Source organism: Vidua macroura, chromosome 1 (genome assembly GCF_024509145.1).
Source record: "Vidua macroura isolate BioBank_ID:100142 chromosome 1, ASM2450914v1, whole genome shotgun sequence".
Classification (NCBI taxonomy): Eukaryota; Metazoa; Chordata; class Aves; order Passeriformes; family Viduidae; genus Vidua; species Vidua macroura.
Window position 1 is genome coordinate 41,502,317 of NC_071571.1, and position 20,182 is coordinate 41,522,498.

General features: G+C 38.4%; 1 protein-coding gene across 3 annotated transcripts in view; it reads left to right on the forward strand.

Annotated features, from left to right (window-relative positions):
* GPD1L (glycerol-3-phosphate dehydrogenase 1 like) overlaps positions 1-20,182 on the forward strand; it is a 39,548-nt gene that overhangs the window by 6,975 nt on the left and 12,391 nt on the right. For 2 of the 3 annotated variants that reach the window (XM_053986609.1, XM_053986624.1), the window contains exons 4-8: positions 2,523-2,661; positions 3,802-3,914; positions 12,511-12,744; positions 13,129-13,235; positions 16,138-19,106. In XM_053986609.1, the coding sequence (XP_053842584.1) occupies positions 2,523-2,661; positions 3,802-3,914; positions 12,511-12,744; positions 13,129-13,235; positions 16,138-16,234 (690 nt within the window). In that variant the 3' untranslated portion in view covers positions 16,235-19,106. Of the gene's footprint in view, positions 1-2,522; positions 2,662-3,801; positions 3,915-12,510; positions 12,745-13,128; positions 13,236-16,137; positions 19,107-20,182 lie in introns of those variants that run through there. The other variant, XM_053986619.1, reaches the window with a different exon arrangement.

Consider the following 20,182-nt stretch of genomic DNA (forward strand, 5'->3'; position numbering starts at 1 on the left):
TGAAAGGGGAATAAAAAAAAACATTTAAAAAAAAGCCAATCTCCAAACAGACAGAAACCCCCAGCAAAACAAAAAGTCCATGCTTAATGTAGTGGTGGAAGTGAAGTTGTGGCACTTGCCATGCAGTGCAGAGTTGGTTACTGAGCAGCTTCCCACTGTCACATTGCAGCACTGCATCCATAGGCAGCCTTTCCAAAGAAATGCTGCGAGGCCCCTTAATGTTTTGCAGGAGAATGCAAAGTACATGTCAGTTTTTATGAAAAGGCGTGACTGAAAAGGCATAATACAACATCGTTAAAAGTATCATTTGAGAAGAAAGGGTAGAGATTTAATGCAACATTCTTTCTTCTACTTTTGCATGTTCTTTAGGTATGCTGTTTTCATCAGTGTCATAGTTTTTGGGTCTCATGCTCAATGCTAATGCTGTTGAAGTGGCTTGTGCTAACTCTGATAGCTAAAGTGCAGTTCTGCTCTGAAAAATATTATTTGTGGGACATCTTGTTTCTGTGGTTTCTAAATTAGTTGTCAAGTTAGCAGTGTGTCATCTTTTAGTCTTTTTTTTTCTTGTTTTTTTTCTTTCTGACAGCCTAATCTTCATGCAGAGCCTAATGTCTGACAATAAAACTGAGTCTTTGGGAAATAAGACATTTATCTACTGGTTAATAGGCATTTCCATTGAAACATTTGCATCTCCGTTGCTTTACATTAGCTCTTCGTCTAAAACCTTACAAATGACTGTGTGGCTGTGGGGAGAGGAACCATATAAAACTTAAGAGTGCAGTACAGCAGTGAGCTCAGGATGCAGGGTAGCTGAAAGTCATTCAAAATACTCTTCAGGCAACCTCATCATCAGCCTCATTTTCATTTCCCTCTTACAGGCTCCAGGGATTGCTCTGACAGGCATGTTAGGATGCAACTGATAAGGTCACTTGCATTGCCTGCAGACCATTGCTGCCTTGTGAAAATGCCCATGGTGGAGCCTTGGTTTTGTAGGGGGGAAGGGGTGTTTGGGTTTTATTCTGTCATTCAGTATTGGATTTACTTCTGCAAGAAATAGGTACAGCTCATCTTGATTTTGTCAGGAGTTGCATCTGTTTCACAATGGAGCAGAATCTGACACCTAAGCCTTTCTGGTCTCCTTTCACTTGCATGAATAATTGTTGGGTAGGTATTTACATTTTTTGAGTTGTTCCCAATGTGTGCATGCCTTTCTGTTTATTATTTGCCTGCTTAGGAAGAGGGGCCTTACAGTTATTTTGTGGGGACATTTTTGGCACTGTGAGGGAAAAATGCAACATGTATTGTATGCTTGCTTTCAGGTTGTTTCTGTATGGCTCATTAAAGATGAGAAAGCAGAGCTGTGCATTAAGCAATACAAATTGAAAAATAATAAAGAAATGCAAGCATTAGTTTAATTGGCAGGTTTTATACAGGCATTTCTGCATGTCTCTTCATTGCACCATGTTACTTAAGCAGCAGCACCTTTAACCTGTGGAAGTGCAAATTACTGCCTGCCTGAAATGTCACTACTGGCAGCATACAAGTGTTTATGTATATGTATATATGGAAGTAATACAGGATCACACTTTTTGCCTATAAATCATAATTCAAAATTACTAATTCCCAAAAGTATCAAATCCTCAGCATTAAAAAATTGTATAGAAGGTGGTATACTGTGGGAAAGAATGGCTATTTCAATAGCTGATCTGCGATACCTCTGTAATAAAAACTGAAAAGGATTCTGCATTTAGCAGGCTGGGAGAAAAGAGTTTTATGGGAAGAAGGTGGTCTCATTTCGAGTTGTAGTTCAGGCAGATGAGGGTACCAGACTCTCTTCCTCTCTGCAGCATTAATATATGGGGTGATCTTTCCTGAGGCCCTATTTCTCCCCTTTTTTCACACTTTGTAAAGAGTGCATTATAAAGAAAGATTTAAAATATCCTTATAAGTTAAATTATTCTCAGTTTTTCAGCTTTCTACATATCTGTGAATTGCTGTTCCATTTGTATTTCTACTGCTAAACTGTTGTTGGTGTTATACACTGGGGAACCTGCCTCTGATATCTCAGTTCAGATATCTCTTCACAACACAAATTATTCAGATGCCATTTTGTGAGTGTCAGTGCAATTTCAAATCCAAGTTCAGGTCTGGTTCATAACTGATAGACTGGTCGTGCTTCACTGGTTAAGGATATACTGATAATAAGCACCTGATTTCTGAATTAACAAAGCAGAATGTTCAGCACTTCTTAGAATCAGGTCTTTGAAGATGGAATAAAAACTGGTTTCATAATCTAGAGTTTAGTCCTAAATCTTAAGGTGCTACCTCCTACAATTCTAAGACATCTTGGAGAGGTCAAAATAGCAGAAGTGCCTGTGGTAGTATACCTGTCATCTTTAGTCTCTATCTGAATAGTCCTTGTTTCACTTCTCACCTGTGGACAAGACTAATTGTGTTCTGCTTGCATCTCTACTGTGCCTAATGAATGACTTTTTAGTAATTCCATTTAATGTTGGCTGCAGGGAATAGATCAAGGCCCGGAGGGACTCAAACTGATCTCTGACACTATTCGAGAGAAGATGGGAATAGACATCAGTGTGCTGATGGGAGCTAACATTGCCAATGAGGTGGCAGCAGACAAATTCTGTGAAACCACAATAGGTACTGTTCCAAGTTGTAAGAATATTTAAAACATGCACCTGTCCTCACAGGTGCACACCAAATAGCTCAGATTTCACTGTTTTCGAGATTAGCTGACTCTTACCAGAAGCTGTTGGTTGAATTTCCTAGAATGTTTATACTTCCAAAAGTACTAGGACAATACTGGGAATAGAGGGAGAGAGAAGACCACAGTTTTACCTAATCTTACTAGGGTTATAACCTTAGCATGTGAAATACAAGCATGATTTTTATCACCCTTCATATAACAAGCTGCTTCATTTTATTACTGTGTTTAAGATTTTTCTTGGCTCTGAATGGCTTTACATGGATAAACAATTATAAATTCTGTTCTCCAGCTCAGGTACTATTGTCAAAGATGGTACCTTCATGCATGTTTGTTTTGGTTTGACTTTTTTGTTTGTTTTTTTAAGGTATCTTGTTTTAATTTCTCAAAATACTTCGTTCCCACAAAAACTAGAAATTGTTTTAGTTCTGTGTTGGTGTCTGCACACCTTTGCAGCATGGGGATGTGCCTAGTCTTGGATTTTACAGTTTCTAGAAAGGCATGTGTATGTGTATATGCATACAGGTACTCATACATACTCATACTTTATAGCACAGAGTTCATATTATGGGTTTTCTCAGTGTTAATTTTTAGAGTTTTATGCACTGCTAGTTTTGTAATATCCCATTCACAGCTTCTGCATTGAACTTAATTTTGAATGGTTGAACATCTTAGTGTTTAGAAACAATTATCAGGTGCAGCATGCTTGATTAATAAAGCAGTTTTGACATGCCTTTATCAGTAGGTATTTTTCTGGAGTGCTGACTTGGAAATAATTGATAGAATTGCTCCTACTATATTCTTAATTAATCTCTTTTTTATTATTTGCTCTCCTTTTTAAAGACAGTGATCAAAAAATAGACAGTGTGTAGAGAATTAATGGAATTTTTATTTAGAACCTGTTGCTGAGCAGACAGTAAATTGTGAAAAAGTTCTTAGAACAGGGATTCTGTTTAGGATTGAAATAGAACGACCTTATCTCTGCTTTTAGGCATTTTGGCTTGCACAGGAAAGGCTAAATAACATACAAATAAAGTATTCCTTTTTTTTTAGCTTTCCTTTCTCTCTTTCAATAGGCTGCAAAATCTTGGAAAATGGCCTTCTCTTCAAAGAACTCCTGCAGACTCCAAACTTCCGAATAACTGTAGTAGATGATGCAGATGCAGTTGAGCTGTGTGGTGCTCTGAAGGTAAGATTATCAGGCTGCAGGTGATACACAGATGAAATAGTGATCCTTGTAGAAAAAAAAAGAGGTTATTTCCATTTTAAAAAATATGTTCATTGTATTTTATATAATATGTAAAACTGCCACATAACATTTCCAGAAGAACCAGAGGGGAAATGAGGGAGCAGCATTTTCTGAGACCTGGCTTTTAGATCTGTGTCTCACCATCTGCCAGGTTCTCTTTCTACATCTTCCACTTAACTTACATACAGTCATGAAGCAAGTATTGATTTCATCTAACTGGCTGATATATTTCTAAGTCTATTTTAGTTCCCTTTTTCTTTTTGCAAGACTGTGTTCACCAAAAGAAAGGGAGAAAGAAGTTGGTATTAATGCTTCGTATCTGTTGACAAAACTATCCCCCTCTTCATTGACTGAAGCAATGTGAGCACTCATGTTTTATATTTTGTGGATATATACTACATAAAGTTTGTGTGGATAACCACATACAGAAATGACCTGAATAGGAAAAAAATTATTTTGGACAGTTACTCATCCAAAATTTTTTCATAACAAAATTGATGCCGAGAGGAAGCAAAGACTAACTTAAAGATAGTTTAATGGCTGTTTTTTCAGGTTAATTTACAGGCCATTTGTGAAGCGGGGGCATTAGTTGTTTGGCACCCTAGCAAACATTACTGTAGTTCACATTATCTGATGCCTATCCTGAATAATTTCTGATGGATGTAGTGGTTTAATAATTATTTTTACTTACTTATTTATTTTTTGTGTTTTGTGTATTTATTTTGTCTGCCTTTGGTTTTGCTGTTGAAATTCTGTATAAACTAAATTAATTGGCTTGCAAAGCTACCACACCAAGCAATGATGTCTTAAGATAAGGAACTCTGATTCCTGCTTATTGAAAGTAGCTGGATAGATATAATAGCATTTTTTTGGCATATTAATTTCCTTAATTTCATCTTGACAGCTGTCATACTGGAAGGCCTGAGAAAGAGGAGGTTATGGGTCTGTGCACTGATGGGATTAGGTGTTTTGAGGCAACATGCTTTGGAGTTACTGTATAGATAGAAATTTCTTGAGATTATGGAGCTTGTAATTCAGCTCCACAGCCATTGCTTTAAAATGCTCTGGTGATGTGGGAGGTTACTGGAACAGAAAACCCTGTGTATAAACCCTTGAAAAAGTTTTACAGATTTATTTTTCTTTGAAATCTGCTCAGCAGGATGTTTTCTGACTAGCTTAAGTTCTTGTCTGATAGAGGACTTCTGACCCAGGAAATTTTCATTCAGACAAATCTCGTGAAAGGGCATTAGAGATGAGCACGTCCATCAAACTGGGCAGGTAGTCAGCAGACACTCAAAACTCCACTGTAAAAGTCTAAATCAGGCAAGATACCAATATTTCTTTGGAATTGCAGTAGAATTTAAATAGATTGTTATTCTTGACCTGGAAAGATACTAAGGTGAGACTTTTGGGGATTTTTGTAACGTTGCTTTATTGCTCTCTTCTGCTGTAGCATCCCATGAACTCTCCCACCTCGGTCAATTCCCAAGTCCTCGGCCCTAGCAATGGCAGTAACTACTTACCATAGAGTCAGTCCTCCTGGGGGGAAAAGCAGACTCCCAAATGGACTTCTGTGCCACAACTTCCCATGTGTAACTTCCCCTGGTTTCTCCTTTCCCTGTCCCCTCACTGGATTGGTATCCCTGGTGGCCACCCCCCTTTCCCTGGAGACCAAACCCCTCTGCCCAGCCCTTAGCTCTGCCCCCACCCTTGCCCCTTATTTAAGCTGTCTCCTCCACATGGTCGTGCTCTTTTTGCCTCACTGTGTTCCCTTCAGCCACATGTGATATCCTTCGCTGGAATAAAACCCTGCAAAAAGAGCCTTTCTTGCCTCTATCGCTGAGCCAGCTGCAGTGAGTGTTGAGTGAGGGTCTGACTGCGTTGCCTGAAGTTTGACTCAACTTGCTTTTCTACAGGAGGGGCTTGTTGGGGACAGATCATAGGCAGCAGCAACCACTACTCCAACACCTGCATTTTTATTTTGCTTCATTATTCATCATGCATCCTGCAGACTGAACTGTCTAGTTGTATTTCTGAAAAGGTGTTTATATTCTGTGTGCTCTAGTCATTTCATATTGATTGCAGTATATCTTATTAATTGAGTTGAAGTTTCCAAAAAATGCGTGGTATAGTCTAAACAAAAAGTGAATTAAGGATAGATTAACTGGTTTAAAAGTACTGTGGATTTCTTGCATAATTAAAAGGCAAAACTGGTATGAAGTGGCATAGACCCATCATTCTAATATAGGTGATGTCTTTAAACATATAGGTCTGCATTAATCTAAAAGAAAATATTAATAGAATAGTATTTTTAAAAGTATTTTTTCATTTAAAACCCTTTCTAGTTTATCCAAAATCTTGTGGTGGCAGCATGTAAATAATGTCCTGAGCTATTTTACTCTCAAAGATTGAAAAATTTTATTAATGCATTGGGAGAATGTCTGGGTCTGAAAGAAAATAAAGCTAAAATTAAACCTATGGATAAGGTTTTATTTCCATAGTGCAAAGCAAAATGCAAAACTCAGATATGAATAGTGAATAGTGGTTTTTCTTAGAAGCTGTACGTATTTTCTATCAGGAGAATTGTTTGCTAAGGGTATCAAGCAGAGCTTTGCTTTTTTATCATTCATCTGATAGTCTTTGTAATAAAAATTTGAAAAGTAGACTTTTTTTTAAAGAATAAAATCTAATGTGTAGCTTCAGTCAGCTGACAGTTTGTTAAACTTGGGAAGTTACTTCAGTAAAAAATAGTAAAAATTAGCTTTGTTTGACTTCCTGTAAGGAGGAAGTTCCAATTTCAGAAGGTGACAGTGTCATGTTGCATGGAGACACAGGCATGAAAAGAGAGGCTCTACTCTTTTCCCATAGCAGTGCCAATTCAAAATGTCAGTAGTGGCACTGCAAACTACAGCAAGGAGGACAGGAGTAAACAGGCAAACACCTCACTCCAGACAGTCTTTTTGGATGCGGAAATAGTAAAAGGAATTCCTGTGTTGGTATTTAAAGGATGAGAAACAGTACACTATGGAAAACGTATATGTTCTCCCAGTATATTCTCCCAGCTTCTGCACTTTTCTGCAAATACCAGCTTAGGAAAAGGAGACTTTTCTGTTACTGGCATAATGGACTAGCTGTTAAAAGCCCATACTCTACCTCACTTTTTATTTCTGCAAGCTTTTCTAAACAGGGAAGATTTTCAGTGTGGGTGGTTGCCTAAAGCTTGGGAAAAATACAGAAGGGTAATAAAGAATTCTCTGAGCACAGCTTTCCTGTACAATGATAATTACAGGTTTGAAATTTGGTTTTGGAAGCCTATTTGAGTTCAGACTGTAATATTAGGTAGTGCAGCTGGGTGATCATAAAAGAACATGTGCTTGATTGCTATTTATATATGGATATGTATGTGGATATGTATAGAATATCCACTTCATTTACTGTATTTAGATTTGTGACAATGGGCTGGTGGAGATATAGTGAAGCGCAGAAATCAGTGCCATGAAAAAGCAGTCTTGTGTCAGCTTGGAGACTGGCTGAATAGACAGTGGCAGTGACTTTACAAAATCTGATTGTACTGAGGAGGAACAGCTTTCTACTGTCACCTGGCTGTTGGAACAAAAAGTGCTTGGCATGTTCTTTGTGAGGATATTTTTTTCTTTTGAGAACTGATGAACATTTCACATTTGTCTATTGACCTTTCCTAAGGGTTGAGGAGGGAAATTGGTGAAGTTGAAATTTGGATAGTTGTTTCAAGGTGCCCTATTGGCTTTACAGGCAGCATGACTCAAGGCCACCTACAAGTACACCTGCCATTTACCAGACGATGAATGCTTAAAAGTTATGTCACCTAAAAATAGTACGTGCAGCTATGCTTACATATGGAGGTGCTGTTGGATACTGATGGATGTGATAGTGCAGAGCAGCATGGACCCAAGGTTATCACCTCAGAGGTGTCCTTAGAGTCCTTACCACCTGTGCTAGTGTGGTGATAGAAGCAGCACAGATGTGAGGCAAGACTGATCTGGGGTACAAACCTGACCACGTCCTTGAGAGGCCATGTAAACACTGGTAGCTGCAATCTCGGGGATGAACCATACCCCAGTTTACCTCACTTACCCAGTGCAGCAGTGCAAGGGGTGGCTGAGAGGAGGAGGATTGAGAATCTAACCTCTGAATATGGAAAAACAGCCGTGCTCCAGCTGCCTGATGATCAGAGATCTGGAGAGTTAAAAACCCTCAAGTGGCAGCAGCCAAGGACCAAGACAGATGTGAATTACTGTAGGAAGGAGAAGCAGCAGCAGCTTGGGTTGCCTTTCAGGCTGCTTCAGGTTCATCTAAACCTTCCAGCTTCAGCTAAGCCTTAAGTAAAGAAGTAAGAAGTATAGTGAGGATTTATTGTTTACCAGGTTATGTAACTCAGCATTGTTACTTGCAAAGTGTGTTAAGGGCAATCACTGTTGAATAGTCAGTGTAGGTACTCTAGAAGTTGTTTGTGAGAGTTTTTTCCTTTTTCCTGAGATTAAGTGGAAATGAAATTCAAGTTCACCAGGAGCAAGCGAACAGTTTATACTTAACCTCTCTGACAGTCCTGCTGGTACTGTCTTTGATTTTTTGAGTCTTTTCATTTGACCTCTTCTCAGCCCTCAGGGGAAGCAATGAGCTTCTCCAAGTTCATGTGTAAACAGAGGGAAAGCAGGCTATGCTGAGCTGTGACACTGCCCAAGGAAGGTAAAATAATATTTCTGCTTAGTTCTTTTATTGATCCATTTAATTATGGAGAAAATGGTTGCCTCAGAAATGGCTGCTGAAGCTGTCTTCATGAGCACTCCACAAACATGCTGTACACTGGATATTGGATACTTCTGAGGACTGACTCTGTAGGAGAACAATCTGTCAGCAATGTCTGCAGACTTGTTGTCCTTGTTTTCTTGGTCATCTGTTGACCTTGCATTTGTGACCTCTTGCATGTTTGCAGCAGTTTGTGTGCAAGTAAAGGACACATTCTCTCATTTGTTCTGATGCATACTGTGAGCACTGCCTGGCATCAGCATTTCTTTTCTGGAGCATAGCTTCACTATCACTAGTGAAAAAATAACTAAATCCATTCCTTGTTCATGTTCTAGAATAACTAAGACTAGGACTAAAACCAGCTTCAGGATACCAGAACAGCTCGTCTGTTAGGGCAAAGTATTTTAGTAGTTTAAAACCATATGCAATATAAAACCACACTGTGAATCATGGTTACAGGATATGTGCTTTCATGCAAAAAGCTGTTAATGCCAAGATAGGGAAAGTGTGTTTGCTTAAGCGTGTAGTGATTTTGAGAGCTCTGAATGCCTCAGGCTAAGAGGAATATTGTGTTGCAGTCCTTTTGGGGTTATTGTGACAGTATCTTTGAACCTGTGGAACATGTTTGTCAGTAGGCACTTGCTTATTGGGCTCTCAGACTCCCATGTGTGCTTGCAAATACAGTCAATTTCTAATCTCACGGAAATGTGGACTCTCTCCTCTTGCACATATACATACCCACTGCATCTGCAGGAATTCATACTGTGGTTTAATCCCAGCTGGCAACTACATATCATACAGCTGTTCACTCACTAACCCCCTACCCCCTATTAGGGATGGGAAGGATAATGAGTGGAAAATAAGTAAAACTCATGGGCTGAAATACAAGCAGTTTAATAATTGAAATAAAGGAAAATACAATAACAAGAACAGCAGTAGTAATAGTATTTGTAGTGAAGGACAGAATGAAAACCCAAGGACAGAATGAAAACCCAAGAAGAACAAGTGATGGCATACTACAGTTGCTCACCACCCACTGACCAATGCCCAGCCTGTCCCCAGGCAGCGATTGATGGCTCCCAGCCAAGTGCTTCCAGTTTATATGCTGGGCATGGCATTCTATGGTATGGAGTATCCCTTTGACCAGTTCAGATCAGCTCTCCTGGCTATGTTGCCTCCTCCCCAGACTCTTGTTCACCTCCTCACTGGCAGAGCATGAGACACTAAAAAGTTCCTTTCTTAAAGTAAGCGCTGCTTAGCAAACCACCAAAACACCAGTGTGTTATCAACATTATTCTCATACTGAACTCAAACCACAGCACTGTACCAGTTATTAAAAAGGAAGTTAACTGAAACCAGGACACTTCAGGTGTAGTCTTTGTCAGTAGTAGCATTTAAAATCAACCATATGAAATACAGGAAGATATTTTTGCCAGGTCAGTCACCCTTCCTGCCTCATGTACTTCTCAGAAGATCACAACAGTGATAATGCCACTAGGTCCTTGTGTGTCAATTTGTGTTCTGCTTGTGCATCTTCCTGAAACAAGTTCAGCTTAGTGCCTAAGCCAGAGATTTCAAGTAACAAACTGTCTGCTTTGGGACAGCAAACAGTCCTCTTGTTCAGGACTGAACGGTAACTGAGTTGTAAGTTTTGGGAGATTTTTTGTCGTTGTTGTTTTTAAAGGGGTAGCTCATCTTTGAGTAAGATACAACTTTCAGTGTGGTATAATTAGTTCTCTACTGTATATTAGGTACAAGACAGTTGTCAAAGATTCTTCAAGGATTTAAATAAAACCAGATGTAGGCCTTGTAAATTAACAGTTGTGGCTTGAGGGATATGTATGCCAGGATATAACAGTCGTTGTCTTGTTTCCTCATTATTTGCAAACTGTGTAAGGACATACAATGGGAACATTGTACAAACAAGAAGCTCAGTGTTTCAAGAGTTGGACTCACAACTTCCCTTGTTCCCTAGCCCATTTCCTCAGACATAACTAGTCTTGGTACAACTTACTTAAAAGAGTATTTCTGTTGCTCCAAAGACAAACACTGCAAAAGGTACAAATAGACAACAAAATACCGTAGGCCAAATCGTATTGTAAATTATGATCAAGTAGACTCCTTCAAAGTGGAAAGTCAAACTGGACAAAGCTGGGGGGAAGGGGAAGCTTTAGTATGGAAGTGTTCAAGAAGTATATGGAAAAAGCCCAAAGGTTGTTCCGTCATGTGAACAGCTGAGTCAGCTGAGTGATAAATACTTACAGATTAGACATACATGTAAAATCCATTTGAATGGGTTATCCCATCTGAAAATTTCTTAAATATCTGTTTGACTTCCTCTTGCTTTGGCATCAAATGAAAAAATACTAGATGTTGCTCTGCAAGAAGTGTCTGATGAAAATGTACCTTGGCTGAATCACCACAGCCAAGATCTAAGCCAAGATGAATTAAATGACCAAATTTTAAAGTTGACTGTCTTGGGCTGCTTCAGGTCTAATGTTGGGATATCTGTCTGCAATTTTTAGGATCACCTTTAGACTTCAGCTAGCTGCTCAAAAAGCAATGACTGATCCTCTAGCCTCATGTGATTCAGAGTCACCTAGCCATGACTGGACACACAGCTCTGCAGCTGCCTGGCATTTGTAGTACTTACAGTCCAAAACCAAACCAGCTGTTAATCAGTGGTTGTTTTCAGTAACATCTTCTGATTATTGTTCTTTCTTCATCAACAGATGAAGTTGATTTTTTAATTTTATTTTTTTCCTGCATCAAGTGCTACATTAGGAGTCATAATGTTGGTTCTCCTGTGCATTCTACTGAGATCACTGCTGCTGCTGTTACATGCAGGAAGATATTACTTCCTTCATTCATTACTTCCTTGCTTGCTTTATCTATATGTCCGAATGCCATCTTTTTTTTGGAGGGTTTTGGTAGGGTTTGTTGTGTTAGATGGATTTTTTTAGTGGGGATAGGGGAACCATGGCTAGTGTCTGCTCTGACTCCGAAGCCAGAAAATAGTTTTTATAGTCACTTCACTCAAATGTGTCTCATTGCATGTCTATGTTCTGTAACCGAAGCAGGGACCATGTAGCTGAATGTTAACAGCACATTCTTTGTAGAAGGTTGTCACCAGGTCTAAGGAAAAAGCAAACATTTTTTTGCTAAGGGAGGTCTTCCTGTGTCATGAGCCTTTTGGGAATCCTTTATTAACTGTTATGGTTATAGAAATTCTGCATACTTAAAAGGGCTGGGTACTATTGGCATGGCTGAATTTGGTGCCTTAGCATGAAATCATGGAAGTCATTAAATGCTTTTTAGCTGTACTATTGTTTTAATCATTAAGAAAATCTGCATAAAGGGACTATAGGATGTCAGTCTAACTTCACCCCTACCTCAGGTCAGGAGTAGCTCAATCTAGCTAAAACCTTGTTTGGGTGTAGTGCAACCTGTTTGTTCTTAAAGATGGTCAATAATAACAGCTCCACAGCCTCAGGGCAACAATCAGAGCTTTAACTATGTTCTTATCCTTGGAGTTTTTATCCTTGGAAATGTTTTGCCTTTTTTTTTTTTTTTTTTTTTTTTTTTTTTTAATTTTTTTTTTTTTTTTTTTTAGGTTATCCCGTAGACATCAAAGTCACCAAACCAAAATAACCCAAACTAACAACCTAGTCTTTCAGTAGTAAGGTGTTTGCCATTCTTAAGGACATCTGTAAGCAGTAATTGAGTCATTTCCCATTTCTCTTCCTAATAGAATGTAGTAGCAGTAGGAGCTGGTTTCTGTGATGGCCTTTGCTACGGTGACAATACCAAAGCTGCTGTTATTCGTCTTGGCCTAATGGAGATGATCGCCTTTGCCAAATTTTTTTGCAAAGGACAGGTTTCTACTGCTACTTTCCTGGAGAGCTGTGGCATTGCTGATCTCATCACAACGTGTTACGGTGGCCGGAATCGACGTGTAGCAGAAGCATTCGTTAAAACTGGAAAGGTACCTAATTCACTGGGTGAAATCTGTTCTTACTGCCACTCCTCGTTTGCTGAAGTAACCATAGAGGTATCTGAGTGGGCACCCTTTTCTTTCCTCTTGTTTTCTGAGTCAGTTGGCTAGAATGAGTGTAAAGGTATCAAAAGGTGGGCTGGTGGTGATTTAAATAAAAAAGCTTGAGAGATAAGACATTGTGAGATGCAAATTTAAGAATACTTACAAACAAGAACATAGGAGAATATTCTATATGCTCACTCAAGATTACTTTTGAAAAAGAAAAAAACAGTAACTTTTATTTTTTTTCATCCAGATTATGTTGTCAGGCTTCTGAAAAGTTTATCATACCTCCCCTTTGCTTTTTTTTTTTTTTTTCCCTCTGCTGCTTAGTCTATTGAAGAATTAGAGAAAGAAATGTTGAATGGTCAGAAACTCCAAGGACCCCAGACTTCTGCAGAAGTGCATCACATCCTGAAGCAGAAAGGAATGCTGGACAAGTGAGTAAGAACAGATAAAACAATTTCCACATACCCCTTTTTTATCTCCATAATTCTTTCTGCATATTTGGTTTTGATATCTTCATAAAAGTAATAGCCAAAAAGAAAATCACAGTAATAACAGTAGATTAGAAGTTAAAGAGAGAAGTGAATAGAATCTGAAAATAATACTGGTGTAGATAGAGCTATTAGTATGACATTAAAGTTGTGAATGTCCTTCTGTTTGCAGAGTGTATTGTTGCCTTCTGCTACTGCAGAAAAGCACAGCAAGTGTGTTTTAATATGTGAAAAGAAAAAAATGCATGAAAGTAGAAGTAGAGCTTCCTAAAGAGACTGTGAAAAGTTGCTACATCTCATTTCATTGTAGGAAATTCATTACTTACCTCCAAGGAGAGGAGCTTGGTTATCATCTATATAAAGTGACTGCCTCCACTGCATGGATTCTAGCTTAGATACTGCAGTTCTCCTTCTTAATGTGACTTCCAGTTTGCTGTAGGTCAAAACCTCCCATCTGCCTCTGTAGGTCAGGGTGGTTTTTTGTGGTATGATATGAAGCAGATCGTCCTGGCTTGGTTCACTTGTATTCAAGTCAGAACATGAATGATTCCTATAGCCACACACACAGTTGTCTCCTTACGAGATTATGGGATACATTTATCTGTTCCTGTTTGTGAAAGAAGAAAAATCAGAAATTTAAAAACTGCCAGTCAAAAGACCAACTCTTGTTAGTTTTTTTTTCCAAAAGCATTTTTAAAGTCTAGTTTTACTGGATCAGCTGCATTAAATGATTAATGTTTTAATATTATCTTTGGATGTAAGGTACCTAAGTCTGTCTCCTCAGTGTACAGTAATTAAGCTAACTGCAGAAAAAAATAATTAAAATGTTGGCTTCATTCTTTACTGTTTATGATTCCCTAAATGAAACAGGATGCTGTGTTTGAGTGTTGTTTTATATCCTGTTCTATCTTACAACAAATTGAGTGCATTATAGATGATTTTGGGTCGTGTTTTTAAAAAAAGACATGAAAACAGTGTTGCTAATTTCCTTTTGTTATGCCAACATATATATGTCAGTTCTTCATGAAAGGTCTCATTCAACAAGACTTTAGAAAGCAACTTTCAAAGTGTTTTTCAAAAACTACTGCTTTAAAACAAAACACAGTGGAGCAGACATGGTTTCAAAGTGACGAGGTAAAAGTCTCATAAGGGTAGAATTACATACTCTGATCCTACAAAACTATTCCCAAGGCTACGTAGAAGTCTACAAAAGTCAAAGTTCAGAAGAGCTTTGGTAACAGGGTTGATGCCTGTTGATACTCGTGGTGCAGTTACTTTTTTTTCAACAGTTGTAGTCCTTGCTCTCTTGATGTGCTCAGGCCTAAGATGCATTTGGAGTTTGCTGGCCCTGAGCCTGCAGTCAGCCTTGGTACAGGTTTCTCGACGTGAAGTGTGGCAGACCTGTGCACAGTAATGTTCTCTGGGATAAGCAGCAGGTCTTAGATATCAGGTTGTGGTTTGTAGTAGTGGTACTTCTTCGCTGAGAAGTAACTGCCAGTACGGTACCTAAACCTGTGGGAAACCTGCTTTTGCTTCAGAAGGTTCACCTGTTTTGTGGCCACCTCTCACATGGTCATAGCAAATTTTGTTAGTGCCTACATGTGAGCTTTTAGGGCAACAGCAAATGTAACCCCCCTTCAACCCAGTACATCATGCAAAGTGAGTGGTAAGTGAGGTTTGTTAAGAAATGCAGAAGTCATTGTGTAAATTTTTTCTGCAGATTTCCTAGTAAGGGTTTTGCAATCTGAGCAGTTTAGCATTGGATTTGAGAGAGCAGCTATGTGGCTATATGATATTTTTTTTTCCATCAGTGAAGTAGAAACAAAACTCAAGTTGGTTTAGTTTGGGGTGATGTGCTGATAGCAGCGTTACTGCAATGTAATACGTGACAGCAGAATGTATAGGCCGTCATACATGGTGCTCAGTACTGCTCAACATTGAAATGGGCATTACAGATAAAGCTTTAGAGTGATTGGTGGGACACATTTCCTGAGGAGAAAGTCCTAGTCCAAATGTGTTCTGAATCACTCAGAAATTAACTATTTCACCATCTCCAATGACTCTTATTTTTTATTTCCATTGGTTAAAATTCATCAATATAAAAAGCCATGCTGAAGTGGTATATGTACTTGATTAACAGATCAACCCCTAAAATTTACCATGCTTTATATGAAAATTGAACTGGCTGTTACTGTCTGGGATGGACAGAAAGCAAATAGAAATTTCTGTAAAGCATCTTGGTTTTAACAAACCTTCAGATTATCAGAGAAGCCTGAATAATTTGGAGGTTTTTGGAGATGTGACCAATCTAAAAAAAAAAAAAAGAAAAAAAGTAGATGTGGAATTTTGTATTTCAAAATCCATGTTCAATTTTTAGTTCTTATTAAAAACTTGACCTTCAATGTCTTCCTGGGTCTTTTTTTGTCATATTCTATATTATCAAGTTATTGCTGAGAGGAATGTCAGGGGAATTCCCTGGTACTGCATAACGGATGTGCCAGTCATCCTCTTTAACCACAGATGGGTACTGCTGTAAGAACAGCCAGGAAAAATGTTTTAAATTTATTTTTTAAATCACTTTATAGTTGTGCTGTACATAATGGATGTCTCAGGCTCCATTATAGCTAGCTAGGCTTCTGAGAGTCACTCTATTTCAGAGATACGTGCAGGTTCTGTAGTTTTGCCCTGCTTTTGAGCCCAGCATTTGCACCTGACATAGAAAAAATAAATAATTTTTTCCACCTCACCCTTTTCCCTCTCCCCACCACTTTATATTTCTTTCAGTTAAGAAAATGTTGCAGAATAAATTTACACTGTGCTCACTTTCCCCACCCTCTTTCCTCAGGTTTCCTCTCTTCACAGCTGTGTATCAAATCTGCTATGAAGGGAGACCTGTTAAAGACATAATATCTTGCCTTCAAAATCATCCACAGCACATGTGAAATCCATCAGGCTGTTGTACTAATGCAGCTTTCTGCCTTTCGAATTCATGTCTGGGTTCAAGTGGATGTGGCTGTCATTAAGCTTTGTTCAAAGCTGCTCTTAGGCAACAGGAACAGCATGAATGTCTCTGAACAGGTATCGGTGTTTGTTCCCCAGCCTGGTTCGACACAGCACGTGGTGTTGGCTTGGTCATTGTCCTTTTACTGGCTAACATGCAACTCTTCTAAGATACACAATACAAAAGTTGCACTACATGCCTGGTGTGTATATATACACAAGTGTACTTTGAGTTTGCTCCTACACCATGAAACACCATGCTTTGTTGTCTCCTATTAAAGCCTAGTCCAAAATCCACTGGCACTCTGGGAAGAATCACAGTGGTTTTGATCTGAGGCTGAATCAAGTGTGTAATCTTGAAATATTAGGAATCTGTTAGAACTTTGGTTTATTCTGTATGCACAATTAAATATTAACATTTTGCATGCTTATGACTATATTAATTTAAGCAATGTTAATGCAAAACAAGTTGTAGCAGTTATTCGGGGGGCTACAGGAATATTTCAATGAACTCTAGTGAAGAATATTTTGATTTTTGAAAGTCGTTGAAATTGTCAAGCTACTTTAAAAACAATTTCTAAGTGAATTTAAAGTTTTTAATTACACTGTTTTAAAGGGAATATTCTAGAGGGGGATCATTGCCTCCCTTCTGTTTTCTAATCCTTGCATTTTTGCATTTCTCCATTTCTCCCTTACTATTCCTCTTTGTTAGGCTCTTCTAGAATCCAATTCCCCAAAGCAAGCCAGAGGTGTTGACCTGGGGGTTCTGAACCCTAGAGCCTACAGTTCATTTTATTGTTTTACCTGTGGTTGTTCTTCACTGCTATTGTTGGTTGGGTGCTGAAGAATAGCCTTGGGTATCCACTGCTCCAAGTTGTTCTGCTGTGTTTTTAGCTTAGGTGCAAAGTGTTGGGCTCCACACAACACTCCAAGGAATGTCAGGGGAATTCCCTGGTACAACACAGCTTTTGTTGTCAAGGGTTGTGTGCCAGTATGATGACTACATTCATTTCAGTGCCTGCCAGTCACTGGCATGTCCCCACTGGGCTGTAGTCCTGATCCAGCCTTCCCAGCTCTGGAGTTACTCTTTCACTGGACAAAACTTTCATGGGTGCTGGATCAAATCCTTTACAACTAATCTCCCAGAAAGCTTCTCTAAGGCATCCATCTCTTTTATTCCCCAGGGATCTCAGTTAGGTTTTTTTCAGGAACCCTTGTTTTATGAGGGAGGTTCATTTTATTTGTTATTGGAAAATTTGTGATTTTATGAAGTTTAAGGGGGGACGTTGGTTTGGTTGGTCCTTTTAGATTTTTCTAAGATTGATGCAAGAGAAGATAGATAAGTAAAATCTGTTTTGCTTTTCTTGTATACTAAAATGTGAGGTTTTTTTGGTGAAATATATGCTAGGCATATTAAGAGTGGACTCCTTCCATCTGGGAGACAAGGGTTGGCTTTAGAATTTATAGAACAAGACTGCCCATCTGCTCTGAATATCCATGCCTAACATCTGAGCAGTATCAGAACTGTTGTTCACTGTTCTGAGTGAAGGTTTTAGACCAGAAAACATGAGCACTCACCCATCCTGAAACTTTAGGTTGTCATTCAAAATTTGCTAAAGCAAAGAGGATGCCTGGGAGTAATTGTCATACTTACATAGCCTGGATTACTCTGAAATAAGGAATCTGAATAAGGAATTGGGGCAACTTTGTGTAGACAGGAAGACCCTTCCACTAAGGGATACCATTTTTTTGTGCTCCTGTATTTTGAATTAATATTTGGAAGATCTCATGAATGTCCTCAGATATTCAGGGATGTGAAAAGTTATTTTGCCTTAATTCTGATTTAGTGCTAAACACTAGAGATGGCTGGAAGTTAAGTGACATCAGACATTTTTGGCAGTTGGGAACATCACTGGTAGAGCTGACTTGGAGCAAGCACTCTGCGTAGATGTTTAAGAGGATATTTAAGAGGTTGGAAGCACTGTTATGCTAACGCACACATGGAGCATACACTCCTCATTACTGCATAACTTTCATTACTGCATAACTGTTTGCTTATGCTTTGTTTATTTTCTGGTTTTTTAATACCAAATTGGTGGCTTTTGCTTTGTATGTGTACATATACATTATATATAAACTTTTTTTTTACATGCAGTATGTAGGACTAGCATTTTGTAAGATACATAAAGGGCTATATGAGCTAAATGTGGTAAATTAATATATATTTTTAAATTATTTCTTTATTATTGCAATACTACTTCTACCACTGAAATCTCAAATCTTAATAGTTCTTGTTTTGTAGAGAAGCTTATATTCTAAGGCAAATCCAGAGAAAAAGTTTTTATGGAATTCTTTCCTCCAGTCTGTTACAATTTTTTTTTTCAGACAAAAAATGAGGTTTCAGTAACTAAAATAACTAAAATAGTTTATTTAAATTTCTATTGATAGTTCACTATTTGCATTTGCTTTTCAGTGCTAGAGAACACTCAGCTTTGCACTATGTATTTTTCTCCCCACTAATATTTACTGTTCATTAAAAGACTGTGACATGGTACTGGAACTGAATGAGCCTGCTCTGCAAACACTCTGTTTTGCCTAGTACTGGGATATTTTACTGAAATCCTTAATCTCTGTGTAAGGGGGTCATAAATTTGTAGTTAATTCTTGGTTTATGAACTTTAATGCTAAGGAAGACATTACATTCTAATGATACTTACTCAACTTGCCCTCATCATATGTACTGATTTTGTTTAGAGATGTTGAATGTATACCTGTTTGAAGAGTTAGTACAAATAAACATTTTTGTCTTGGGAATCACTTTGGTTTCTGTTGTCTCATTTTACAAGTCTTGCAATTAATATTTTATTCACTTGATGGAATGTAGGTTTTTCTGGTTGTGGTATGTAATGATAGCAGATATGAGATTGCTATGCAAGAGCATAAATTTTAAAAAGAGCTATTTGGTGTCCAGATGTCAGCATTTTCTTTCTTTCCATTAGTGATACAATTGTGTTGTTTTTGAACTCTGAAAACGAGTTCTTGTCTTCAGTTCCTTCAGTTGCTGTGGGAGCCACTGGAGGGCACTGGTCGGTAAGTGGCTGATTCCACCCGCTCTGGAGTTACTCTTCTAACAATTTCTGAATTTCCTGAGGTTCCTGTATGACTGCACCTGTCCTACAGTGTGTTCCTCATATTTAGGAGATGGATGTGTTGTAGATCCACTGGAATTGAGGGAAGGACCTTGGTATAAAGTTCCCAACATATTATAACCTCCACCCAAGGCACCTGTCATCGAAGACCCTTCCTAAGTACATGGCAACAGCCACTACCTCAGCTGTTGGACAGTATGGTCAGTGAGATCTTTCAGTATCACTGTACTGTGTACCCAACAATGTTTGTTTCTGTTGGATGTTGAAGTTGAAAGACTTTGGGAAGTAACAAGAGCACATTGTGCTCAGTTTTGTCAGTTTGTACATCAGCCAAAGGGGTGGGAGGTGTCACAAGTGTTTATCCAGAGAAAGAAAGGTCTGCTACTTAGTGTGGGACATCATACTGTAAAACAAGTATGGTTTTCTTGGTGACCAGAATAATGCATTGTCTACTGAAAGCCTCAGAGCAGTTAATAAAATGAGAGCAATGTCTTTATCCATCATTTACACATAGGGATACTGAGAGGAGTAAAGATGGTTGCCTAGCAAATCTGTGCCTGGTTGCATTTTATTCCTAATTTTAAGATGGAATTTTAGCCATTACCTCATTTCTTGTGGTACTTTTACCTCAAATTATATTTATTTTAAGAGTGCAGAAATCAGTCAATAGAATAAATATGTAAGTATCTCAAACATACCATTCAAAAGGGCTTAAATTCTAATTAGCCTGAGTCAACAGCA